At 50.7% G+C, this 25,063-nt stretch overlaps 11 protein-coding genes across 11 annotated transcripts; 4 read left to right on the top strand and 7 right to left on the bottom strand.

Annotated features, from left to right (window-relative positions):
• Positions 1-57: 57 nt before the first annotated feature.
• Positions 58-2,247, bottom strand: PtrM4_103460 (bacterial alpha-L-rhamnosidase domain containing protein; the record flags this gene model as incomplete). The annotated part of the gene is made up of 4 exons (XM_001936253.2): positions 58-1,107; positions 1,155-1,354; positions 1,408-1,632; positions 1,695-2,247. The coding sequence occupies 4 exons, from the start codon at positions 2,245-2,247 to the stop codon at positions 58-60; spliced, it is 2,028 nt and encodes a 675-aa protein (XP_001936288.1).
• Positions 2,248-3,335: 1,088 nt separating this feature from the next.
• PtrM4_103450 (uncharacterized protein) lies at positions 3,336-5,069 on the bottom strand (the record flags this gene model as incomplete). The annotated part of the gene is made up of 1 exon (XM_066107512.1): positions 3,336-5,069. One exon carries the CDS (start codon positions 5,067-5,069, stop codon positions 3,336-3,338), a length of 1,734 nt encoding a protein of 577 aa, XP_065961961.1.
• A 129-nt stretch (positions 5,070-5,198) lies between these two features.
• On the top strand, positions 5,199-5,546 carry PtrM4_103440 (uncharacterized protein; the record flags this gene model as incomplete). Its single annotated transcript, XM_066107511.1, has 1 exon — positions 5,199-5,546. The coding sequence occupies one exon, from the start codon at positions 5,199-5,201 to the stop codon at positions 5,544-5,546; it is 348 nt and encodes a 115-aa protein (XP_065961960.1).
• A 267-nt stretch (positions 5,547-5,813) lies between these two features.
• On the bottom strand, positions 5,814-5,981 carry PtrM4_103430 (Vps16-N domain containing protein; the record flags this gene model as incomplete). Its single annotated transcript, XM_001936254.2, has 1 exon — positions 5,814-5,981. The coding sequence occupies one exon, from the start codon at positions 5,979-5,981 to the stop codon at positions 5,814-5,816; it is 168 nt and encodes a 55-aa protein (XP_001936289.2).
• A 332-nt stretch (positions 5,982-6,313) lies between these two features.
• PtrM4_103420 (KIP1, Kinesin protein) lies at positions 6,314-7,973 on the bottom strand (the record flags this gene model as incomplete). The annotated part of the gene is made up of 2 exons (XM_001936255.2): positions 6,314-7,390; positions 7,443-7,973. The coding sequence occupies 2 exons, from the start codon at positions 7,971-7,973 to the stop codon at positions 6,314-6,316; spliced, it is 1,608 nt and encodes a 535-aa protein (XP_001936290.2).
• A 1,171-nt stretch (positions 7,974-9,144) lies between these two features.
• On the top strand, positions 9,145-13,080 carry PtrM4_103410 (SpoU, rRNA methylase; the record flags this gene model as incomplete). The annotated part of the gene is made up of 2 exons (XM_066107510.1): positions 9,145-10,251; positions 10,393-13,080. 2 exons carry the CDS (start codon positions 9,145-9,147, stop codon positions 13,078-13,080), a joined length of 3,795 nt encoding a protein of 1,264 aa, XP_065961959.1.
• A 1,157-nt stretch (positions 13,081-14,237) lies between these two features.
• Positions 14,238-15,428, top strand: PtrM4_103400 (BTB domain containing protein; the record flags this gene model as incomplete). The annotated part of the gene is made up of 2 exons (XM_001936257.2): positions 14,238-14,513; positions 14,571-15,428. 2 exons carry the CDS (start codon positions 14,238-14,240, stop codon positions 15,426-15,428), a joined length of 1,134 nt encoding a protein of 377 aa, XP_001936292.2.
• A 787-nt stretch (positions 15,429-16,215) lies between these two features.
• PtrM4_103390 (uncharacterized protein) lies at positions 16,216-16,650 on the bottom strand (the record flags this gene model as incomplete). Its single annotated transcript, XM_001936258.1, has 1 exon — positions 16,216-16,650. The coding sequence occupies one exon, from the start codon at positions 16,648-16,650 to the stop codon at positions 16,216-16,218; it is 435 nt and encodes a 144-aa protein (XP_001936293.1).
• A 328-nt stretch (positions 16,651-16,978) lies between these two features.
• On the bottom strand, positions 16,979-17,691 carry PtrM4_103380 (uncharacterized protein; the record flags this gene model as incomplete). The annotated part of the gene is made up of 3 exons (XM_066107509.1): positions 16,979-17,204; positions 17,255-17,277; positions 17,461-17,691. The coding sequence occupies 3 exons, from the start codon at positions 17,689-17,691 to the stop codon at positions 16,979-16,981; spliced, it is 480 nt and encodes a 159-aa protein (XP_065961958.1).
• Positions 17,692-20,327: 2,636 nt separating this feature from the next.
• Positions 20,328-21,531, top strand: PtrM4_103370 (uncharacterized protein; the record flags this gene model as incomplete). The annotated part of the gene is made up of 2 exons (XM_066107508.1): positions 20,328-20,939; positions 21,301-21,531. 2 exons carry the CDS (start codon positions 20,328-20,330, stop codon positions 21,529-21,531), a joined length of 843 nt encoding a protein of 280 aa, XP_065961957.1.
• A 417-nt stretch (positions 21,532-21,948) lies between these two features.
• Positions 21,949-22,960, bottom strand: PtrM4_103360 (Glyco-hydro-61 domain containing protein; the record flags this gene model as incomplete). The annotated part of the gene is made up of 2 exons (XM_001936261.1): positions 21,949-22,342; positions 22,395-22,960. The coding sequence occupies 2 exons, from the start codon at positions 22,958-22,960 to the stop codon at positions 21,949-21,951; spliced, it is 960 nt and encodes a 319-aa protein (XP_001936296.1).
• Positions 22,961-25,063: the final 2,103 nt, after the last annotated feature.

Genomic DNA, 25,063 nt, shown 5'->3' with positions numbered 1-25,063 from the left:
TATACATGCAGCTGATCGCCGCTACTTCATTTCTTTTAGTCTAATATTAGACCTTGCTTACTGCAAACACTGAAACGTAGCTGTCCACTTCCCTCCGGCAACACGCTCCACCGAGGCAGCTTCCCCTCCCTTGCGGACGTCAACAACATGATAGCCGCTCAGCCGACCTTGGCCTCTCAGGACGACTCTACCAGCGCAGTCTAGCACCGGCATCATCACCTCTCCTGTCGTACCCTCCGGGGCCTCAAACTCCAACATTACGCTACCATTCAAGATCTGGGTCCTTGCTCCGAAGAAGCCCAGTTTCGTCGTGAATCCTGCATCTGCAAACTTCAAGTCCCCTAGACTGGGTGCTATGCGCCATGTGGCACCACCAGCACTGAGAAGCTGCACTCCAGCCACATACTGGGTCAATGTACTCGTTGGTCCCGTAGCCCACCCATGGGCATGACTGATCCGAGCGTCATTGAGGTACGGCGCATAGTGTAGTTGCCCAGTCGTGCTGTAGCCCTCGATAAACGTCGAGTTGGTCATGCGAGGATCATCCATCATGAAGCCCCACTGCAGTCTCATCAACGCGAGAGCAGCGCTAGTGTTCTGTGCGAGAAAGTGAGTCTGTAGCTCAAAACCAGAGATGAACGGCGATATAGAATCGTCGGCTTCGGGGGCAGGTGCGCCGTAAGGTGTCCAGCGCGAGTTCAGTCGCGAAGAGATGAGGGCATTCTGCGTCGCGTTGAGCGTCAGGTTTGCGACGACGGCCCAGGAGTTGCCGTCTTGGGGCATCAATGTTGCTGTCTCATTGTCTCTGTACATTCCTTCCTGTGTATCCCAAAGTAGATCGTTGGCGGCCACCTTGATGCGCTCAGCAGTGTCTCGCCAGGTTGAAACGTTCGCGGTATCATTCAACACCTCGGCGAGGTAGATGGCCTGATTAAGCGTGTAATATAGAATGGAATTTGCCTCGATGTTGTGTCCACCCATGCCAAGACGGAGCCAGTCGCTGGGCGAGGTGACATTCATCAGTCCCGATTCATCAATGTTCGCTAGTGGGAAGGCGAGAGCAAATTTGTATTGCTCCCAAAGGGACTTGAGGTAGTCGATTTCACCCTGGGGCTTGGTCAGCAACATGTTGAGAAGAGTCATGGAACGCTTACAGTGTAGAGATAGTGGTCTGCAACACCAATCAAAGTGTAAAGGTGATATGTGAACGATATTACAGAAGGGAAAGGTCGACCGGCGTATGGAAGCACTCCAGTCGTCTGGTTCTGGACAGCGAACAGCGAGTTCAACGCGTTCTCAATGGATATCACGTCGTCCGTGGAGACTACAACGGCAGGGACTGCTATGGCCATGTCTGTGAATACTTGTCAGTGAAGTAATCCACCATATTCTGTGGTTGTAGCATACCACCAGCCCATACAAGTCTGTCCCTCTTGGCTCCATCAACAAGGACACTCTCTCCTCTCGTGATCGTGTAGTTATTATACCATGTGACATTGACCGGGCTCTGGTCGTCTGACCTATCGTAGCCTGGTTCGCCAAGATGAACCAATGCATTTCCGGTGTCTGGAGGGATCGTGCAGATCTGGTTTGTATACGCTCCAGCGTACCATATACGATTGAGAAGCTCATCTGCGTACTTATAAGCTTACCATTATCATAAGAGAAGCAAAAGATAGACGGAAACTACATACCATCGCAATGGAAGTATCCAGTGTAGTTTCTTAGCGCATTGTCTTTCCAGTGAGGCATAGCTGTATAATGCACTTCTGCACCTGTAACTTCTAAACTCCCAGTTCCATTATGCACTAACGTCATATACCTAAAAGCTCCCCTCAGCTTCTCACGCGGTGCTGTATACCTCCCGGGACCATTGACGTGGAACCAAAGTGTCTCATCTTTTCCTGCGTCGGCAGTCGCGTCGCTACTCCTATTGCTCACCCATAGAGAGCTCTCAGAGAAAGCAACGCCAATGTATTCGTCTGAGCTATTTGCGGAGCCAATCGTTACGGTTACGAGGCCAGCAATGTTGATCCCAAAGTCGTAAGCTGTTGCTGCGTCGCCAGTAAAGACAGAACTGCCATTGACGCTGAACAGACTCTCGGGGTTGGTAACGGACCCGTTCGTACTGTGTATCGAGGCAGGACGTAATGTGCGAGATTTAGGCGCAAGGATGTATTCTTCGTAGGGAATGGCAAGTGTAGGCACAACAGCTGTCAAGCTAACCAAAAAGCCGAGAGATCTCATATTCATATTCCACAGTCGGTATTCAACACTGTATGTCTTTCTTGATGGCGCTTCTTTCCCATCTTATATCCCCTCTCGGGATCCCCACTGCCGTTCGTCGATTCCGACGTTCACAGGTACCCAAGTAAACTTTCTGATCTTGCTGCACTTCGGCGAAGCAACCTCCGAGATGACCCCATTCCCGAATTCCAAGACTTTTGATCCGGGGCGCAGCCCTGGTAACTGCGGGGAAGTGGGTCTGTAACATGCACATTTGCTGGCGCTAGAAGTGAAATTGCCAATACTTAAAAGGCTGACGTGATTTGTCCCCAAGTTTTTGAGATTTGTCCCCAACCAAAGTACCGAAAATAGCAACTTTTGCACTGCACAATCCAAATTCACTACAATCACAAGTGTAATTTTTATCTCTGAAGCCACAGATACGTCTCGCATACTTAAAAGTACCTCTTGCCTACTTTTTGTAAATTCTGATAGCGATGGGAGCGAGCTGACTGGAGTTGAAGTTGACGAGAAGCTACCAACTTCAACATGCAATTAAACCATAACGTGGACTAATTAGAGGCTCAGAATTCTTAAGAAAGCTGCGCGAGACCTAAACGTAAGTTATTACGTTCAATCATTCACTTATATCTTTGCTGGCGTTGAGTTTTGTGCATGTAAAACGATTCGGTACTTTGGTTGGGGACAAATCTTAAAAACTTGGGGACAAATCTCAGCAGCCTACTTAAAATACTTAAAAACGGCAGTGTAGGTAAAATATGTCATTCCTGATAGGTCTATTTGGTGGCCACAGTAGCTTTGTTAATACTGAGTGTAAAGTATTTCACGTCACCCAGGTGGATGTAATACCAGCTCAGGTACTCGTCATTTACTCCACATCCCGAGATTCTTCCCAATAGTGCGAAATGAAGTGGATGTATTTCACCCGAACACCACCTTGAAGCGGCCTATTCCCTCTTTGGCTTCCCGGATCAGCAATCTCGGAACGAAAATAATGTCATGCTGTGATGCGATGTTATTCACCCCCGTACAAGTGCATACAGAAGTATCTCATTATTTCCTAGAAGGGCACGCGTTTACAACCCAAATTACCGCTTACTCTGCGGTAACATTCCCAACAGCCTCTCTACCTCCACCGCCGCACTGCCACCTGCCTTCACCCTAATCTCCTCCAACAGCTCCCTATCCTTCGCTTTGAAAGCCTCTTCACCCGCCTTGACCATTAAACCACACTTGATCCACATCTCGACGCGCTCCGGTACAGTCAATGTCGTACACTTTGGGATGAACACGCTCGCTACCCTTGTGTTGCCTGCACCGAGTATTTCGTTGAAGAATGGCTCCCAGCCGATCGGGCTCTTCTTCTGCTTTGCAGATTCTTCAAGCTCAGTCCAGTGTCGTGCTGCTACAAGCGCACGAAGACGAATATACGTGTATGTCTTGTCGTTGATTTTGAATTCTGACTGCACTTTTTGCGCACGCTTGTGGTGACCCTGGCGGATGAGTTGGAAAATGGTCTCGTTCGCCGAGAGACCGATATATGTCTGACCCGGCAATGCACCAGCAGGCGTAGAATCTCTTGGTCCATTGAGGTCTGTTTCAAATTGGGTTTGCAGACGAAGCAACTTGGCGGCATCATCGATAGCCTGTCGTTGGAAAACAGCGGCGCTGTCACGCGAGTCTTGGAGATACTTCGATGCCAACTTCAGCTTGTCTTGCGCAGCAGTGTGAGTCTCCTGTGCCATGGCTTCAGATAGTAGAAGATTTGAGCCGTCTAGTCGTCGATCGTCTTGGTAGTAGAGATCCTTGAGAAGCTCACGATCTTGATCCCATGCTGAAGATTCGACGAGAGCTGTAGCAACGGGCCTGCTGTTAATAACCCGAAAGAAGGAAGCAAGTGGCAGCTTCCTCCGTAGATGCAAGAGGACGTGGTATATAAGGTCTGTATCGCCTGACTCAATCGCCTTGTCGAGCGCGATATTGTCTTCTTTCATGTTGAGAAGTAGCGGAACCTGTTTGCCGGCCCTGGGTTCGTAGTTGAGCAGCTCGGTGGCCAGTCGGACGCGACCTTCGTCATACGCCGCCCGTGCAATCTCCTCAAAAGAAACACCTGGCTTACCATTAAGCTTCTTGACTATAAGGCTACATATCTCCTCTTCGGGATCAGTCGATACGCGAACCTTTTGTTGTGCCCAATGGCCATGGATCTGATTTGCAGGTAGATGCAGGTACTCGGCTATGCGCAGTGCTAGAAGATATTCGCTACGGTTCGTGAGACGCTCAACGAGCTTTTCTGGAGTCATGCGACGGTACTGTTCGTAGCTGAGTGGTAGTCCAACTTCGTAGAAGCGGACAGCGTTCAACACACGTAGGGTATCGCATGTATCGACAAAGTCATCAGACGAGTACAAGTCCAGTACTGACTTTCCATACGAAGCAGCTTTCAATAGCGCCTTCTGCCAATGGATGTTGTACTCATGCGCGGCGGCCTTGATGCATGTATCCACTGCTTCTGCCAGGCTCGGTCGGATCAGCTGTATGAGGTCGTCCGCTTTCGGGCTTTTCTGCTCCAGGAGGGAAGACGCCTCTAGAAGGTTTGCAGCAGGCGAATCTGACCCCAGACGGAACACATCGACCGCTTCGTCTGGGACTTTTTGAATGAACTCGCATATGTCATTCGTCAAAAGCCTTATGCCATCGACGTCCGGCAACAGGTGCACCCAAGTATCGTAGTAAAACTTGGTCGCCGCACTTCTTGGCCCAATCAAATGTACCTCGTCCTCCCATGCCAGCGCAACAGCGTTCGATCCACACCATTCCATGTCTTTTGGTACAGTCTTTATCTTGCTGTCATATTCGCTCAGCTTTTCGCTCCAGTCACCGCTAACGACCCAAACCTTGCCATCCTCGGTGTAGAAGGCAAGGAATTCAGCACGCGGACTGACGCTGATATGTCTAAACGGACCAGCATCGAAGTTCCTATCCTCTGCTTCGGTCGCATCCACGACGTAGAGTGTGGCACCAATGGCAAGAATGACTTCGACGGAGCGCGAAAGCGAATAGGCAGGCGGTATTATGCTCCACGATATAACGGGATCGGTCGGCGGTATAGCGAGGAGCTTGGGGCGCGGTTCGGCGTACGAGGTAACGGAAATGAGGTGATTGTTCCCGAGAAGCGCAACGAAGCCGGTACCATAGAACTTGCAGGATACGACGCCAAATTCTTCTGCGCCATGACCGAGTGTAAAAGGCACGAAGTCGCCCTGGAGATCGTAGTAGCAGCGGACCGTGCCGTCTGATGTGATGACGAGCAGCTTCTCATCTTCAGACCAGCCTAGGCCTTTGATTGTGCCCTTGTCCCACTACATGCCGTCAGCTTGGATGCGGTCTTCGCCATGGTCCATGTGCAGGCATCGTACATTTATGCTCCGGATCAGCTTGCCCGCGCAGCTATAGATGTCGATGCTAGGCTTGGATGCGCCGGGACCCCTATAGGTATGCAGCTTCTCTTCATCGCGAAATATGGCTATTACAGTCAGTTTTCACTTATCCATAGACACGCGCAGTCAATAGCAGGCCAGCGGGACATACCTACCTACAGCACCGCTATACGGCGCCCCCACCACATTGTAGTTCTCGAGCTCAAGGTCCTGGTCAAATACAGCTTGGTAGAGCTGCACTTTTCGGTAAAACTTGTCGCCGACCTTCTCCCAGTTGGCTGTTGGCTTGGACATGGTTGGTCGCAGCTATCGCGGTAGCATTGCGCGAAGGTGTCGGGAGCCTGCGCGTTGGGGTCGAGTTCCAGTCGCGGTCATAGCTCTCAACATCCGCCGAGGCTGGGTCACCCATAACTATGCTGTACACAATCATACGCTATAAATGATAACAAAATGCTCTGCATTATTCGAATACTATATACTGCTACTAAACTATCCTTGCCCATCACTACGCCTTGTAGGAACAAAACGCCGTCGCTCATGCATTTGTAATCAATTTGTGCGCCGTAGAAGTCCGGTTCCTTCATCATTCTTAGCACAAGTCCCTCATCTCTCGTCTCTCGTCATATTCAAACACCGTTCCCAATGATTTCAGCAAGCCCTTCGCGAATTCCGAATCTCTCCACGTCACTGCCGACCTTCCTGCGGAACATGCCTAGATCCCTTAGGAAGTTCTCCGCCTCGTCCTGCAGCTCTTGTGCCAGCTCGTCATGGTCACCCTCGTCGTAACCAGAATCAGAGTCACCATCGCTAGCCTCACCGTCAGCAGGGGGAGCAACCAAGCCCTCTGTGCCCTCCCCTTCGCCAAGCCATGCATCGCTCTCAAAGTCCGGTGTGCCAAGTTCTCGTGGCGGAGGTAAGACGATGGGGTTCTTGAGTTCTCCAAGGGCAAGAGCGAGATGGCGACGCAATGTGTCGATCTCGGCGCGCAGAGTCACGTTGAGAGGGCGTAGCTCTTCGACTTCGGACGTGAGCGCCTTGATCTTTGCTGCCGAGACCTGTCGGTTCTCTTCCATGAGACGTTGCATGAGTGCGACCTGTCTCTGGTACTCGTCCAGCTCAGTAGCCTCTTCTCTCTTCCGTTGACTCGCGGCATTGACGCAGACCTGGAGACTCCGGATCTGCTCCGACATCTCGGCGATTTGGGCGTCTCGCTGTGCAGCTGACATACAGTCCTGGTTGACCAAGGCACGAGTGCGGATCCGCTTCGCTTGGTCGGCGTAGCGAAGAGTGGAGAGGGTCTCGTCGTAGTCGGCTGGCGCAATGCAGGCGACCATGGCTGTTTTACTGTTGCCGCCCAGAGAGTCTCTCAGCAGCCATGTCAAGACCGAGTCGCGGTATGGAACGACTTCGCGCGGCCGCCGTCCTTTGGCACCGTGTCGCCGTGGGTCCGCGAGTGCAGCGATGACGCGCCCAAGCGTAGTAAGAGACTTGTTGATTTGCCCACCTTCCTTCAGTCGAGCTCCAGTCGCCTCTGTGGATTTGGCACGTTCGGAACCAGCGAGATCGACGAGGCGCATGCGTGCTGTACGTTCGATGGTCTCGTCGGAGAGGAGGGAATGTGTAATCTGCTTGAGGCGAATTGTGAAGACGGCGTGGGAGCGGGACGATGTGTCGTTCATCTTAGTGGATGCCGTTGTTCGACTCTGCATAGTTGGTTAGTAAACCATTAGATTCGACACAGGACGAGATACTTACCATATCACCAACCTTCATCAAGCGCGCGACGTCAGCATAGCTCTTCACTTCGGCCTCAGTCAGACCCTGCACGTAGACACCGTCCCTTTGGCTCTCGCGGATCTTGAGGTAGATGGGCGGGTTCGTCCTTGGGGTGAGCAAGTCGCGGACGTGCTCGTTGTATACTTCAAAGTAGGAGACCTGGACGTGGTAATTGGTGTTGGGTGACGGTTCATGGGCGATCCTGTCGAACAGCTCCTCGCACGTTCGCGGAATCAAACCTGGATTGTCTGGTGTGCCCATCATGGTATAACTCTTGCCCGAGCCCGTCTGTCCGTACGCGAAGATACATGTGTGGTAACCGCTGAAGTTGTGGTCGAGGAACTCTTCGCCAAAGGAGCGGTAGACGTCTTCCTGGTGGGCATAGTGCGGGTCGCTCTCGTCATGCGACCAGTATGAGCGGTCAAAGGTGAACTCTTTGTCTTCGAGGACCCTGCGTCCGTTTCCCTCTTGCGGCGCATAGAGAGTTGTTTTCTGCGATGCTGGGTCCATACGGATAAGACATTTCGTTCCCTTTTCCTTTTCTGTAGTGGGTCAGTACGTGTCAATGCCAGTTAGCCTGCTGCAGACGTACCTCTGGGTACAAAAGCTCTGCATCGGACCACGACCTTCACGTTGCCCGGGTCGTCGTTTGTTGGGGTTAATGGAGCCATGGCAGGACGATGGTTTTCCGAAGCGCGCATGGAAGGCGCAGAAGCGGTCGTGTGTAGTGGATACATTCTTTCGTCCAAAATAGCTTCTAGGAGGTGGTAGCAATAGTCCAAGCTATGTTTCGACCAGGTTGTCTGTAGAAGGTGCATAGACGGTGTAGAGTGGGTGCACGCACTGCACCTGCCATGACTCGCGGGCCAATGTTTGGGCGCTGTCAACACTCCGTTGCCGTGAGCGATAACACGTCACTGCTTGGCCCCCACACCCCGCGCGCAACCACAGCGCAACGCGACGGCATCAACCTTGGACAATAGCTCTGACGGCTCGTTATAAATAACTGTAATCAAGAGAAGAATACGAAGCAGAGTAAAGACTGCCGGAAGAGTTGCGTTCCGGTGAAGCACATACCTGCGCATTCCTCAGTCTTTACCGCCTGTTCCTCATCAAAAAAGGAATGCAAGCTTCCTGTACTGCCCAAAAGCAAGCGCACTTCAGTACGAACAGCTGCGAGATTCCCCTTCAGCGCGGTGATCTTCATGTTGAGAATGCCACCTCATTCGTGCAGAAGGTCTACATGCACGACATAGAACAGGGCGAGGGTTGAGAAAAAGAATCTCGGAAGGCGTAAATAACAACGGGACCCTGCAGGGTCAGCCGTCATTACTACTGCGTGTATGTCGCCCTGTACCTTGTACCTAGGTCTGCTCTCCTATCGAACTGTTGTTCTGTCGAGTGTGCGGATTGCATGCGCGACTGAAAATTTCGACCCTAAGCCGCCCGCAATATGACTGGTTCTCCTCGCAACACACATCATTTTCCCACCGTGAACATACTCCCACCAAGATCATGGCCCACCACCATTGATTTGCATTGATACCCGTAGCCACGCGGCACGGATAATCCAGGGGAAGCGAAACGACGACGAGGTCATTGCGTGCATTAGGCCTACACTATACGTCATCCAACGTCCGGGGCTCAACACTTGGGAGACAGCACTCCCTATTCGCTTGTCATGGCAACACCTACTATACTGAGTTTCCTGGATCAGCACACCAGAAATGCAGCGTTTGACGCCAGTCTCGCGAAGCTCAAAACGACGCTGCATGGCATCGACATCGACACACTTGACATTTGTGTCCAACTATTACCAGCACAAACTCCTGATGACTCCCAGGCTGGGCGTATGTCACACTATGAAGAGCTATGGGATGTTGTTTTGGAACGTCTAGTCAATGAGGCGACTGCTGAGCGGCTCTATGAGATTGCCGAGACATGTCTCAGTCGTGGACCATACGCGGTTGAGCAACTCAAAACCAAATTTGAGCGTCATCTTTCGAGCATGGCCCAAGAGCTTCCGTCCGAAGAAAGCCAGAGCTTTCATACCATCAAAGCGTATCTTGGTTTTCTCAAATGCTCCTTCTGGCTGCCCACTGGACATCATCACATGGCTAATCCCAGGATTCTCCGCCTTCTCTCAAGCTTCCTCACCGTCTACGGGTTAGAAGACGTTGCGCATGACGCATTGTCCGCTTTCTTTTCATTGTTAAAGAACAACGGAGAGGATACAGCCACACGATCCGAGACGATTGACAAGCTATCCCTCTGGGACCAGCTCAATGCTCTTGACGTGAAGTGGTTTGCTGCCAGGTCTAGCAAGATCTACAGGACATGGTTTCAATGGGTTTCCCTGGCCGCTTCCAATGGCCTTCAACTGAAATGTGTCGAAAATGAACAATACTGGAGGAAGCTACGACTGGGTCTGGTGAAGGGCCATGCGGATCAACGCAAATACTGTCTTGGAATTATCAGGCATTCATTCCTTGTCACGCCCAATCTTATCGACACGCCTTCAATGCAGTACGCTGCTAGTGATGTTGATCGGGAGAACTACGAGCTTTACTCAACACTATTTGAGACGATCGTGTTGCATCGCTATACGGGACAAGTGGAAGACTCACTCCCGACTATGACCAAACTGCTCGGATCATCCTCGGATATGGTTCCTTCCCGAATTACTGCTGCGATGACGACCACTTTGCTCACTGCAGCGCTTGACCCCTTGATCCAGGAGAGTATTCGAAAGATGGTTGGCCGTTGGTATATGGATTTTGTCATCGAAGTAAGTAAACATTAGTATCATTTTCGCTCCTCACTCTCGCTTTGGTTTCGAAGTATGCAATTCTGCGCCTACCAATCCCTCATATTAATGAACAAACACTCTTTGCAACATCGCAATTCCATATGCTGACCCTATAACTAGCGTCGTGGCGACATCAGCGGTCACATCCACTTTTTTTTCGACGGATTTCTTCCTTGGGCAACAGAAGGCAGCCTTTTCACATCCAGTCTCACTAGCACACGAATAACAACTGCGTGCAGCCATGGCGATGCACTTGCTGCCGTCGTAGCACGCTTCGCATCTGACACTCAAGACACACCGTCTTTTGTTCCCTCAGTCGAACTCGATGTACAGGAAGTCGGTGTAGACAATCGCGATGGTCGCGCAATCATACTAGGTGTCGTTCGATACATCATGAATGCCCGGGGCAGATTGTTCCAGCCGGCAATCATGTACCTGCTACATGGGCTCATAGAAGGGTTAAAAGCACGGACCGCTGCTTCGCCGTTTCATCACAAGTTGGAACCCTCTGAACTCTCCGAAATCTTAAGTCTTGCACGAATTACTGGTCTGCCTGAGGTTGCTAGCGATCTCCATAGTATCTATTGCCGAAAGATCTGCGATCTTATTGACCCTGACCTGAAATCACTGCACTTACCGACCGACGAATCTTTACGAGCCCGATGTCGAAAGCTGGAAGAGTCCGTAGACCAGTCCACTTCAACTGCAAGTCTTGCTACGAATGGAAGTGGGAGGTTATCGTTGCAGTCCTTCTTGAATGACCTGCATGAGTCGAAACACACCTGTATTCAAGGCCCCGCTTTCGCACCAGCCTGTAAAAGCTTAATCGAGCTGCTTGATCACACTGAAGTCACTGTGGCTGATTCAGGTGATCTGCATTCCATTTTGGCAGCGCTTTGGGAGGAGGCTGAGATACGCGATTTTATTCGACCGTTCGCTGTTCACTTACCAGCGTTACTATTCCACCCAAAATGCATAAAAACATGCGTCGAAAGTAAATCGGGACAAGAAGACGCATCGGGGCTAGATTTGATCAATCTTCTTACTAAGGCGATGTCTCGTCTTACGAAGTTATCGAAAGGCCGATCCTATGTGCTTGCCACACTTGCGAAATCGCTACGCAGAGCTGCGTTTGCGAATCCGTCTATAATCTCCATACTTCCTTTCGGAGACTACATTATTGATTTCGTCAACGAGCCTGCTACTATCCGATCCGAGTTCCTGTTTGAAGTCGCGGCTGCAGAAAAACTCCACCAATTCCTACCACACAGATCATACACGTCATACTACGGACTGCGCGAATGGCACGCCTACGCAGCCATCATGGACCTCCTACGGCGTTTTCCAGGCCAACAGCTGGGTGCCGCTCGGAGCATTTTTGACCGCCTCCTACAGCCTTGGAAGGACCAACAACCACCAGTCGCGGTCAAAAGTCCATGGAAAAAGACTTTGCAGTTGCAAGTCATATTAATGTTGAGTCAATACTGCATTGCAGAATCTGATGCAGATGCATATATTGACAGTCTTACACACGCTCTAACATTAGAATCATGGCCGCGATATCGCTACTTGCTTGAATGGACCCTGGCCCGCATTTATCGCCATTTCCCGGGAAAGTCTTCTAGGATCGTAGAGGAACTGGGGAACCTAGACGAATACAGTCCCATACATGTCGCTAGCCTGATCAAGCTTGGCCTCCTAGTGGCACCATATGAGTCCGAGGACTTTGTTGCCAAGCTTGTAACACAGCTAAACTCATACTCCGCTAGCCCAAAGGTCCAGATTCGCCACGAAGCAAACTTTGCTTTCCCACTGGTTTTCGACTTGGCGGAAGCAAAAGGTTGGAGAAGCGTTAGCGAGAACCCTGCGTTCAGGGCTATGAACGCCTTCATTCGACGACTGGACAAGTTCAGTGCTTCTCCTTGGACGATTAGGACCCTCAAAGTCGACATAGAACGAGATTTTACGCTAGTGGGAATCTTTCAGGGACAATATCTGTCCATTGAATCGCCAGAGGATGATTTATTTACGTACGAGGACTTCAAGATGCTGGAAACGAGCGATGAACCGGCTGGAGTTGACTGCCCGCCGGCACGCATTGAACTAGGTGCAGCTCCGGCAGTGGACACCGTCCCTCTCAAAGCAGTCGATCAGACTCCTGTAGTGTCCATTGCCGACCAAACTATCCAAACCACGCTACAAACCAAAGCTGGCATTGACCTTGATAATCTCCATCCACAAAACGGCCCACCGAGTATGCAGAACCAACGACCCGCGTCTGTCATGATGATTGCATCTTTGATTGATAATCCGACGAACCTTGGTGGTCTATCACGTATCTCCGAGTCGTTTGGTCTCGAGGCTTTATACATTGACAATCTTAAGAAGGCAGCACACAAGGACTTCAAAGCTACAAGCGTGAGATCCGAGAAGCATTTAGCTATCCGAGAGTTGAAGGAGGTAGGTGTACCGGCATTCTTGTTGGACGCAAAGAGCAAGGGATACGAGGTTGTAGGTATTGAGCAGACCGACCGTAGCGGAATCTTGGGCCATGAGGATAGCAGTGACCAAAAGGAGATTTTGACCGGGGATAAGAGTGCGGGTGGGCAAAGTACTCACGTGATTAGAAGCCAAGATATAGGCACTCTTCCAAAGAAATGTTGCCTGGTTCTTGGCAGTGAGAAAGAGGGCATCTCCGCGGAGGTGCTGGCGGTAATTGATCGTAACGTCGAGATCAAGACCGTGGGTGTGACGAGGAGTCTCAGTAAGTGCTTGATGTTTCATTTTTCATTACAATTCGTACACTGACTGTGGTGTCTACAGACGTGCAAACAGCAGGCGGTATAGCTCTATATGAGTGGTGGAGAGAGTGGGGCGGGAAGAATTAGCGGAGATTCGGGTAGCTGAGCCCGGAGAACGTGGAGGCGGGCATTGACGTTTGATTCAATAGGTTACTGTGAGATCTATATCACAATCGCTTCTTCAACGGCCTGTTCTTTCGTGAAGAGATCCTCAGGCACACGAACACTGCCGAGGATTCCAAGGCTGGGCACTCAGAGAAGCATGCCAAGCGCCATGGCGGGGGATGTGGCACGCAGGGAATCGCTATTCTAGTTGCCGAGTTCCCGGATGGATGATATGCCGTCGCAGATATCAAGATGAAGGCGTCGTTGCCGTGCTGCCAAGATAGATCTTTGCATCAACCTTGGATGTCAGCGTATACCCGTCAATGCCCCAACCCTGGATTGCAATTGTCTTTTGACGATGTAGCTGTATACGAGCGAACGATGTTCGCAGCGGCCGCTCCCGAGTGTTGAGGGCAGCACGCACCCGGATGGCATGAATACCTGACATACTAGTGTACAGAGGTCACCTGTAGGTGCTTACTCACACGTCAAGTCAACTATTTCAAGTCACCCAGGTGCACGTGTGATAGCCCAGAGAGCGGCTGAGGCGCGGTGGATCTAGACGCGGGATACCCCGCGTTAGTGTGCATTTTCAAACTCTTCAAACAGGTCATTTCCTTTGACCTGCGCCATGTAGAAGCGTCAGAGAAGAGAGTTCGTAGGAGACGGTGGCGGTGCTGGTGGTACCTGGCCAAGGCGCCAATCGTCGCCAGTCAGGTATCGTCTGATGCAAGCGACGCCCCACCTACCCGGCCAAGCATCGTGAAACCGGCGTCAAACTGACCATCTGCCCACGACATCGCATTGCCCCTACATTGTACCAAGGTTGCCCAGAAATGCCCAGCCATTATTCGTTCCTATTGCACCTGAGGGTTTCAATCAAGCAATACTTGTTCCCGCTCAAGCCTTAGGAGCTGTGCACAGAAGCTCCGACAAGCATCCTGGCGCCGCAGCATCGAACGCCAAGATGGAGCTGTCACGAGTGCTGAAACGATGTCTCCGTATTGATGGCGTGGAGAGTTGAGGATATAACGGCGTCGCTACCCACAACAAGCAAAGATGGAACCAGATTATCTACTGAAAATGCCTTTCATGAACACCAAAGGTGCAACAACGCTCGGTCACACTTTCCGGAACTTTGACCAGACCATCATCACAATCAAAGTCGGCTCCAAAGACTACCCCGAGTCTTTCAGCTGCCATCGCGAACTCCTGCGAAGATGTTCTCCATACTTCAACACGTGCTTGGAGGAGAAGACCGAGTCGCCCTACAAGAGCTCAGCCACGACGCTTGAGCTAGAAGACACCCACCCCGATGTTTTCGACGCGTTCATGGTAAGAGAGTTCGGCACAGTGGGTGTGAGAGACGCGTACTAACTTTTGACCCTACAGCTCTGGTTGTACACTGGCTTCATCCCGCACCATCTCATTGAAGGCGGAAAGGAGATCCATCCCCCGACGCATGCCATCAGCGTGCAGGGAGAGGATTCCTCCAGTCACACCGATGGTACCGACACAGAGGACGTTGACACTACATCATGGGGCCTGGGTCTGGACAACGACGACGCTCCAGCTGAAGCAACACCAGCCCCTGTCGAAGCAGAGAGCACCCCCGCGCCAGCTATCGCGGAGAAGGTACCTGGCGACGTTCCAGAACCCGAGAAGGCTGCTCCGGTACCACCGCCTCGCAACCCAGCCGAGAAGCATGAGGCGCCGAAAGAGACGCTATGCCCATGTTGCTCAAGGCCATACAAATGGAGGGGCTTGGAAGGTTTCCTGGAGCGCCGCTTCATCTCGCTCTACGTCTTCGCTCACCGCTACGCCATAACCAGGTTACGTCGCGCCGTCTTGCTAGCATGGCAAACAAACGACGAGATTCTACAAGTCATGCCCGACCACAGCAATGTCATCGCCGCTTACGAGAGCCTTCCTCCGGATGCGCCCCTCTGCCGATACTTCCTCGACATGTACTCCGTGTACTGGAACCCCGATCGCGACGACGAGCGCACCATCGCGTTGCGAAGTCAGCTCCCACAAGCCTTCCTATTCGAGTTAGCCACCGTACTAGCGCGAGGTGAGCGACCCAAAATTGAGAAGGAGTGGTGCGAGTTCCACGAGCACGAGAACGAGGAGGACAGGAAAGCTTGTCTCGATGAGATGTCCAAGGACCCAGTTGCTAGCAAGGCGCTGCGACGGATCAAGGACAGCAAGGGCTGGAAGGGCCTGGTGCTCAAGAAGGGCAAGAGATGACGAAATCATGACAACTGGTCAGGTATATCTCATAATTGGTAGTTTTGGCGTTTGCGGCTATGTAGTATCTTTTCTTTTCCTTTTCGGTCAAGCAATGAGACCTATTCTCTCTTCCTCTATATACTCGCACCTGCAATTGACGTGTCTCAAGCGTGACTGATAATAACTCGCCAAGCTGCTAACTACCCCGATCAAAAGGTTGTAGTCGAGGGAGAGAACGTGGCATCTCGCAAGGTACAACTCAGTATTCCCTCCTAGTGCAAGAAGCAAATGAACCATGGACCGTGCACGCTGCTGTCGTCCCTGTGCTCTGTTTAACAAAGCTCCCTTAGCTCCAGCAAGACTCGACCAAATATTACAAATAACCCCTTTGCGCTTTCCCCTGTTACCTACCATTCAAGCCACTCTTCTCCTGAGCCGGCATATGAAACACTTGTAACATGCGTGATGAGATTGGCGGAAGGGGCCGGGGTTTTTACGGAGTTGGGTCCGGTATTGGGGCTGCGTTTTTATGGGGTCTGATGTTTTTGAGACTGGAGAGGTGGTGGTGAGGAGTATGGAGGGGTGTTGGTTTGTGCTGGTGTATTATTTATGGGTTAATTGAGTTGGGATGCTATGTTGTTTGATGGTTTGAGTAGGTTTGAGATACTAGATACTGTGGTTGAATGGGGTTGGAACATCCCGCACTTTCGCTTACGAGGAAGGAGGACTCAGGGGTAACTGGTATTGGGGACATATAGTCATAGCATTCGACATGGACAATTTCAAGATGTATTTTTATGGAGTTCTACTCGTCGCTAGGCTCGTCGATTATCTGTGTAATCCTGGGTTGCTTGGTGCTGTACAACTCCACATCAGAGGGATCACGGTTTTCCATCTCAACACTACCACCAGTACACGTAAGATGTATAGCCATATAAGCCACGCGTTTGAAAATCCTAGGATCGTCCTCATCTTCAGAATCTTCGATACGAGGCCGCTTTTTGTTGGCCGGGGCAACAGGCTCTCTAAGTCGTGTTATAGCTGCTCCCAAGCCGCTTGTATATGACAGAATCTCATCACAACGAACCACATAAAACTGAAACCATTCTAGGCACTTCTTGCAGAGCAATGGATCTTCCGTGTAGGCTCCTACAACAGTTTCGCAGTATGGGCACTTGATGCCTATTTCGTAATCCGGTTCCCATTTTACACTGTCTTTCAGTCGGTAACGGACTCCCATTTCGATATTCTTGCCTGGCAGAAACACACTCTGAAATGGCCATGTTCTATTCATGTAATCTCCAGTGCTTGGATCCATCACGTCGTAATGGCGCCGCTTTATCTTATTATATATAACCCTGGCATATCCTGGAATCGGGACTCGAGTACGGCGTGAAAAACATCCCAGGACGTAATGAATTGCAGGTGAACAGGCGATATGCGACCAAGGGGGTCTTCTAGTATAGCCGGCTCCTCGATAAGTCCTCGCACCATTGGACTTGGAAGTGCGGCCTGTAGACGGTTTATTGCCTGGTATGTTGCAAAGTTAATGGCTGCTACGCCGCACATCAACTCTTGAGCTCAGAGCCCAGTTGGCGGAGCCACTTCAGCCTGAGTGCTTCGATAAACTTTCCCAAGACCGAATTGCCTGCTTCTATGTTTTGATTCGCGAGTTCGATGCGGTATTTGATGCTTTCTAGGGTTGCGTCCTGTGCGGAATTGGCTGTGTCGTTGATGCGCTTTGCTTCATCGAACTTGTCGTCCATCTCTTTGCGATTGACATCAAGCAAGGTACTACAGAGTATTAATTTCGATCAATGTTACTTAGAAATTCTATGACTTACATGCTAGCAGTAACCAACAGCATCTGTAAACTGGAACTAGTCCCCGCAATCTCCACACGAAACTGTTCAAGTGCTTCCTTCTCCCCAATTCGCTAACGTATGCCCATTGCCGCCTCTATAAGCTTTTTGCCATCTCAATCAAAAGCAGTTTTGTACTTTCGGATGCGGGCTAGAAAGTCACTAATCAGACGCACACATCTGCTTACGGCCTGGTTTGCCGTCTCCCATAGACTCCGCAGCTCGGGCGTGGCTTCACTACCATGCTGTTTAGTGATCAGTTCAATTTCAAGAAGAACGCGTTCCAGTATCCAGAGGTCCCGTATCGCGGCCTGGTATTCTGCTTTGGAGCCACGGGCTTTGTCAAGCGCTGTGACGAGGTCCTTCACCAGCAAACAAACTGAGATGATATCGCCGACGGAACCAAAAGTAACGGACATTTCCAAGGTCGAAACTTGTTTCAGGTGTGTTGGAGCTTCTTGAGAAGGTAGATGATGTATCGATGCCCGAGGCTGTGTCCGACCCCGCCTGCGTGGTACGGCACAGTACAGGCGGGCTGAGCTGCTAAGCCTCTCTACGGCACAGCAGTGCATGCATAGCATGTCTTGTAACTCTACCATAGGTCTACACGTATCAGATAGACATCTCCATGGAAGAGAGCATGAATCGCTTACCGCTTAGGAAGAACCAAGGGACAGTTGAATATCCAGCCCCATCCGCCACCGCCACGCACGCGTTCGCAAAGAGCACTTCGGAACCAAGATCTTGATTATCAGCCACACATCGTTCCCAAATTTAGCACAGATGATGTCTCGATGAGCCATAGCATGACTCAAAGCCCCTATTTGCTATTCTTAACAGCCATTCTTGAGTTGTCCCCACATGGCACAAAAGGGAGAAGGGTCTCTACAAAAACATGCTGCATGTAGTCATCCGCATCAAATCACGTCACTGCCAAATCTAAAGAAGTTGCATCAACGGCGTGGAATCGCTATTTGGATCCAAGAGAAAGAAACAGCCTTCTCAGCATTTGAATCATTGCCCATAGTCGACGCCTGTCCGATTAGACGAGTGCGGCCGTAATTCTTCCCGTGATCAAAATTCTAGGAACCGAATGCAGCAATTAGCCCGGTTTCATCGTAGCCATCGACTGTAAAGTAAATTTCTCCTATCTCGTTCTCCCTGGAGTCGTAGTACCTAGTCGGCCTTCTCCACAATGTCTGTCCTCGTAGCAACTCAAGAATATATAATGCCAGCAGTTTAGACTTGAGTGGGAGAGGATAGTCTTTCTTGACAATCCGGCAGATCTTGTTAGAACAGATGAGATGTCTATTTACAGGATGAGAAAGGAAAGATAGGGTCCAATGAAACATTCTCTCTTGTATCGAGGGATGATTGAATAACGATGGCGTCTCAAGATTGATCCGTATCCTGATGGTCTTCAAGCCCGGCCAACATTGCCGCATAATCGATGAGATTAATCAGAGGGCTAGCGTTATTTGTAGGCGGATCACCAAAACGTCCAGACATCCCCAAGGCTCTTCCGAGTCGCATGTGGTAGGTGTTATAGACGGAGCCATCAGGAAAGTCGCGGATGTTTATATCGATCATGTTGGTGACCGTGTTTGGACGGAACATACGACATTACCATGTAGTCCAAAGCTTAACAGTATCTTTGCTGATATCTTCTGTCGGTATGATATCGTTTGTCATCATAACATCAAGAGTATTTGGCGACGGCGACTTGTGCCGACGGATGCCACTTTTCGTGTCCATGTACAACCGCTGGTTCGTTAAGAGTAGCGAAGTGATGTTGTCGTTTGTGCGCACCATGGGCACTACGCGCAAGCCGTACGCCTCCAAGCGGCGGTTTTGATCGTCGGAAGGATGAGGTCTTGTGGCGGCTGTTCATTTCCGAACACGACGTACTCGATAATAGCATCGCAAATTTGGGTAGGAGGATTGACAGTAGGTTAGATTTGGCGGCCCTGACTTCCTCTGCCTTCTTTTCGGCGCTTCTGCGATGCCTTCTCGCACGTTCTCTCTCAGCACGTCGCTGTCTCTGTCCTTGAGTCAACATAATGAAAAAGACCGCAAAGACGCAGTAGATGAGATGCAGGAGCGATGAGGGGATAGTTGATGCTGGAGCTACCCGGACGAATTATCCCGTATCCAGTTAGCCGGTCGACCTGCTCATCTCCTCTTGCTGCCATCCATCTTCAATCGATTTTGCCCCTGTTTCCATGTATCCAAGACGACAACTGATGTATTGCGAGCTGCAAGGACTTCACTGAAGTATTTCGCATTTCGCGAGTAGACCACAAAAGTAGCAAGAGGCAATACATTCAACTATCGCAATGCAAGAACATTATCTAAGCCTAACTACTTGTGTATAAGGACCAGTGATTATTTGGACTATGATTGCGGCGAAAGGCAACATCTCTAATAATACAAATAAATTCTTTAAGCTTTGTTACGCTTTGTTACGAGTAACATGCCGAGCAAGCGTAGTCGGTATACTGTCTATATGAGTGCGCTTCTTGACCTGCTATCATCTCACTTTCTTCAAAGCGCTACATGAACAGTGCAGAAGAGTACAATGTTCGATTCAAATCTTTCAGAGATACTGTCGTCACCCAAGAAACAAAGAAGCCGACACAATGGGATCAGATTCAAAGAGGCCATTGTCCGAAACCTCGTGAAGTCCTACGAATGTCTTAACAGTGAGAATAAACGGCCCTGAAGGGTACGAAATGTAAGAGGACTCAAGTTGATCGGTTTTATTGTTTTAGGTACAGTGCCATCTCGACAGTGTTTTCAGTTGGGATGACAATGCGACTTTTCATACACTCACATTCGCTTTCAGCAAATATTGTACAATTCACTCGCACCCTTATCTTAGTTACCATTCGTCCAAAGTCATTGGCGTGGCATTGATAGTCGTGTGCTTATTCTTAAATCCCCTGTGGCCCTAACCTATGCATATCTTATTACAACACTTGGTATACATTACCATATACTACTATGAACCGCAAAATTAACACTAAGTTTAACTTTAATTACAACTATACATTCGATGGCACCCACATCATCTAAGCGAAAAGCCGGCAATGAGCTTGGCTCATCACCACCGGCAAAGCGACGACAACTCAAGGAGACGAAATCAACCCAATCCGTGTCGCATCAATCATCTTCAACATCTCGAACCCCTTCCCTTACCCCACCCCGCCCCTCATCCGCCTCGCTGGACGAGGGAGATGTTGAGGAGCCTGATGAACTTCTATACCGCATACAATCCGGAATTGAGTATATCGCCCAGCAGCGCCGTCGTGGTGAGGCCATCGAGCAAACCACACGCTTCGAGATCAACCTTGGTGGGGCATTCTCCCAGGCTGCCTTGGACCTTCTCCGGCGCCATGCCACACTCATCTACTCATCTCGACGCTTTGAAGTCTTTGAGCTGGGTGTACCTCGACCTAATTGGGTCAAGGAGGGCGGCGTGCCCGGCGTTCATGATACTCAGTGGTGGATTGGCAAGACAGCGGCCCATATCAAAGCTGGCCCATTTGCAGAGGAGCAGGACGTGAAGAAGGCTGCAGCCAACTTGAAGGGGATGCAGACAAGGATGAATAAAAAGAAGGAAATGACAGCCCGTGAAAGAGAAGTGGATGAGAAATTAACGGAAGGGGTAAGGAGGCAAGAAGCGGGGCTGAAGATGAGGGAGAGTGATGACAGTGAGGATAGCGATGACAGTACGGAGAATGACGACAGTACGGGGAGCGATGAGGAGGAGAAAGAGGATCCGAAAGGTCAGCCAACTGCTGCTCCAAGGAATTGGAGATGGAGACCGATAGTTGAGGATAGTGAGGAGAGCGATAAGGAGGAGAAGGAGGAGGAGAAGGAGGAGGAGAAGGAGGAGGAGAAGGAGAGAGAAGGAGGAGGAGGAGGAGAAGGAGGAGGAGAAGGAGGAGGAGGAGGAGGAGGAGGAGGAGGAGGAGGAGGAGGAGGAGGAGGAGGAGGAGGAGGAGGAGGAGAAGGAAGATGACCAGAGAGTTCAGCCAACCGCGGTTCCAAGGGGAAGGAGGTGGAGGCCGGTGGTTGAGGACAGTGAGGATGAAGATGAGAACCAGCAAGATCGTCCGATCACTGCTCCAAAGCGGAGGAGACAGAGGCCGGTGGTTAAGAATAGTGAGGATGAGGATCAACAAGATCGTCCGATCGCTGCTCCAAAGAGGCGGAGGTGGATGCCAGTGGTTGAGGACAGTGAGGATGAGATGTGAGGAACATCTCCTTTGTTATTGGGATTCAGGGCATATAATAACACAGTGCCTTCAACCCAAATGTAGTGTCATTCTAGTATTCATGGTTGTAATGCAAACTCTTCTTGAAAATAATACACGTGCCACACCAGACCCCAAAATGCCAGCATAATTCTTAGTCAACATCACCATGCAGAAGCAGCGACCAGAAATCAAGAGATGCAAAGTTGAATGAAAACAATAGTATTCAGGGATACCGAAGACTATAACCTAGTAGTATCTACAAAAGGGCAGCTCGGCTGCAAAAGAAATAAGGTATATATACCACAAAGAAAGGAGCGTAGAAAAGCTCGTCTTCAACCATCTAACACCCTCATTTTAGACTCCTCCATTTGAGTTATCTCGGCGTTTGGCGCACAAGACCTAAAGTAACTGTATCTACGCCTTGAGGATAGCGTTGCGGAAAGCACGGCGACCGCGCTTGTTCTTTCCACCTTTGCAGTTCTCGCTGTTGTGCACAGGAGGAAGCTGGGTAGGGTCGTTGGAAATAGGGGAAGGAGAGGCAGTGGCAGTGGCAGCAGGTGCGGCGGGCTCGGGCTCGGCAACAGAAGACGAAGTCGGGTTGGTAGCCTCCTCAGCAGGGGAGGTGGAGTTGCCGTCATTGCCATTGTTGCCGCCAGTCCAGGGGCGGGGACCGGGGAAAGTGTAGTCCTTCATTCCGCCCCAGACGCTGAAGTTGAATTCCGGGTCATCCTTCTTGTATGCGCCGGGGAACTTGTAGGTGGGACCAGGGGTGCCGCTACCACCACCGGTAACCTTGACTTGCAGACATCTTTGTAACGTTAGCTTTTGTATTAAAATTGCCGGTGAGAGAAAGCACTTACCCGTAGTAGAACTCAGCCTGACCATCGTGGGCACCGTGGAGACCAACGTGCTCCGAACGGATCAGGTACTCGCCGTCAGGTGTGCCGGCCGGGATAGTGAACTCAACCCTGTCCTTGTCCCAGGTGCACCAGGCGGGGCCCTTGATGTCCTTGCTCTTGTCGCAGATGCCCTCCTCGTGGATCTTGAACCACTCACCATCGCCCTCGTAGTCTTGTACACTGCCAGGAGCCTTGGACATGTGGGCAAAACACGGACCAGGATGCTTCATAGTAGCTTGAACGCCGAGACCCATAGCCACCTTGGTGCCAGCTTTGACCTCAAGGACTTTGGTGTTCTTAGCGCTCTTGAAAGCGCCCAAGTTGCAGCGGAAGTCGGGGTCATCAGGGGTCAGGTTGTCGAAGGAGTTCTTCCATTTGGTCGGCATGTACGAGATGGAGCGGGTGTTCTTGCGGATGTACTCGAGGGGCTCGCCAATTTGCTCGCCATTGACAAAGGTTTTGTCAAAGAAGTAATGAGCAGAGGCGACCTGAGAGAGGGCGGCGGCGGCAAGGACGGAGAACTTCATCTTGTACTGAAGGTTGTGTTTGATGTTGATTTGAAAGATAAAACGAGAGTATGTAGTAGGACTAGCCTGTGGAAATGAATGTAGTAGCGAAAGACTGAAAAGTTGATGAGAAGCGAAAGACTGTGGCAGATGTGCTGATGAACTTTCAATCTGCGTTCTGTATCGCTCCTTATGTATCTCAGCCTTGGTGCCATTTTCGGTCCGTCACCAGAGTTGCTAACTGTTTCCAGTGCCCAGATTGTTTCTCTGGGTCCGCCCCTTGGAGACCCGTGCCGCTGTCATTACCATGCATAGAGCGGCTTGCGTCTCTTGTTTCCTCACACTGCCACATGAGGCCATCTTCTCTTGGCTTTGATCTAAAAATCTTATGTCCCGCTTAGCTGTGACGAAGCGAGATGAGCAAACGAACCCGGACAGGTGTTGCAGTGGGATTCCTTGCCCGTATCGCCCGTTTCACGGAACGAACAAAGCGCGGTGGCGTAGGTTGCACCTACAGATGCGCAAGGCTGTCCATGTTTCAACCCATTTACCTAGCGGTCGGAAGCTTGGCGTTCGGAGGTTGGTCCCATCGCAAACACGCAGGTACCATGGCGGGAAGCTGCTGTGCCAGGTACCCGCGGACGCGGTGAAGTAGATCCTCCAATGAGCTTTGCCTATGCGTTATTGCGAGATGCCAATTTGCAGAAGTGCTGATGAATTCATGTTGGGCGGAGCGTACTGGCCTGGAGGCGGACTCATGGGACGGCGTCTAGCGCCAAGATCATGTCCAGATCGCATGAAGATGCAGAGGCAATGACGGTGTTGTTTGCTCATCTACCTACTCTATGCTTGACATTCCATGACCGACTAGAACAGGCGGGCCCCACTTGCCGAAAAGGGACCGTCAGCCTGAATTCATGAACGCGACCCGTTACTTCTTCCAAACGTCCGAACGTCGTTCTACTGCCTATCATCTAACTAACGCTTGATACGTGCGCACCCACTACTACCAACACCGTGGTGAACGACCTGGCGGATCCGCATGCACGTAAACGGGCTCGACGGACAAAGATGACGTCTTGGCAAGCAGCTCCGCTTCCCCTGTAATTTAGATGGCCATCTTGCATGGAAAACCAGTCGTGATGCGCCCACAGTGCAATCTGTTGTGGGGTACCCGCCCTGTAGCGTGTTTCTCAACACGCCCAGGCCAGTGTCTTGTTTCGAAATAGAATGTTTCGTCTCAAGACGTTACCAGACATGGCTTAGCGTCCGGGTAGCCCATGAAATGCCAAGGTGTGGATGATGGAACAAAATAGTCTCCGAGGTTGTCATAAAGTGGTAAATGCTTTGGTCACGACAGGTAGTTCGATAGCGGAGCCCTTGGAAGTGGCGTACAGAGCCTCATACTCTCAAACCAGGAAAAGTGGACTCGTATAGGTACCCAGGCACCCTTTATTGGCCACCTAGTGTCTCAATGCATGTTCATTGATGTATGGATAGAGATCTAGGTTCCGGTAACTTGAAATTTCCGCCCAGATACGAGGAAATTCGACACACGAGCATGCTCAAGAAAAGCCACCATGGAAGTGTAGCGAGATCAATACTGGGCATGGTACGATGCCAGCCTGCTTGATATATTCCTGGATCCGATCCGATCCGAAACCGAATTCTTACCTTTGTCATCTCCCTGCCTTTAAGAGGCCCTGCAAGTTCCGACAGTGTGCCGAACGCGTCCTGTGTGCAACTTCAACAATTCCTGTCAATCCGCCGCTCTCGCCGGAGGCTTGATCGATTCAGGAGATGAAGTTTTTTTTGAATCTTCCTCCACGGCCTTGAAGAAGCTCCAATAAGCATGTTGTGCCTAATATCCAGTCTTTACGCAGTTTATGCAGGCAACAAACGGTCCTACTACATAGCAATCATGTCTGTGCTAGCAATGCTCGTATTACTTGCCCTCTGGGTTATGACCGGAACTATGGATTCTATCAATATCGCAACACAGCACCATGGCATTTGGAGGGCCGCATTCGGTCCCGATGAGGCCTAAGGCGATTTATATAGGCGAGGGCATCTGTGTCGCAATCTACTAATTTACAACTGCTTGCATAACTGTTAAGCAGTACA

This window comes from Pyrenophora tritici-repentis, chromosome 5 (assembly GCF_003171515.1).
Source record: "Pyrenophora tritici-repentis strain M4 chromosome 5, whole genome shotgun sequence".
In the NCBI taxonomy this organism is placed as follows: domain Eukaryota; kingdom Fungi; phylum Ascomycota; class Dothideomycetes; order Pleosporales; family Pleosporaceae; genus Pyrenophora; species Pyrenophora tritici-repentis.
This window is presented reverse-complemented; position numbering and strand designations above follow the sequence as displayed.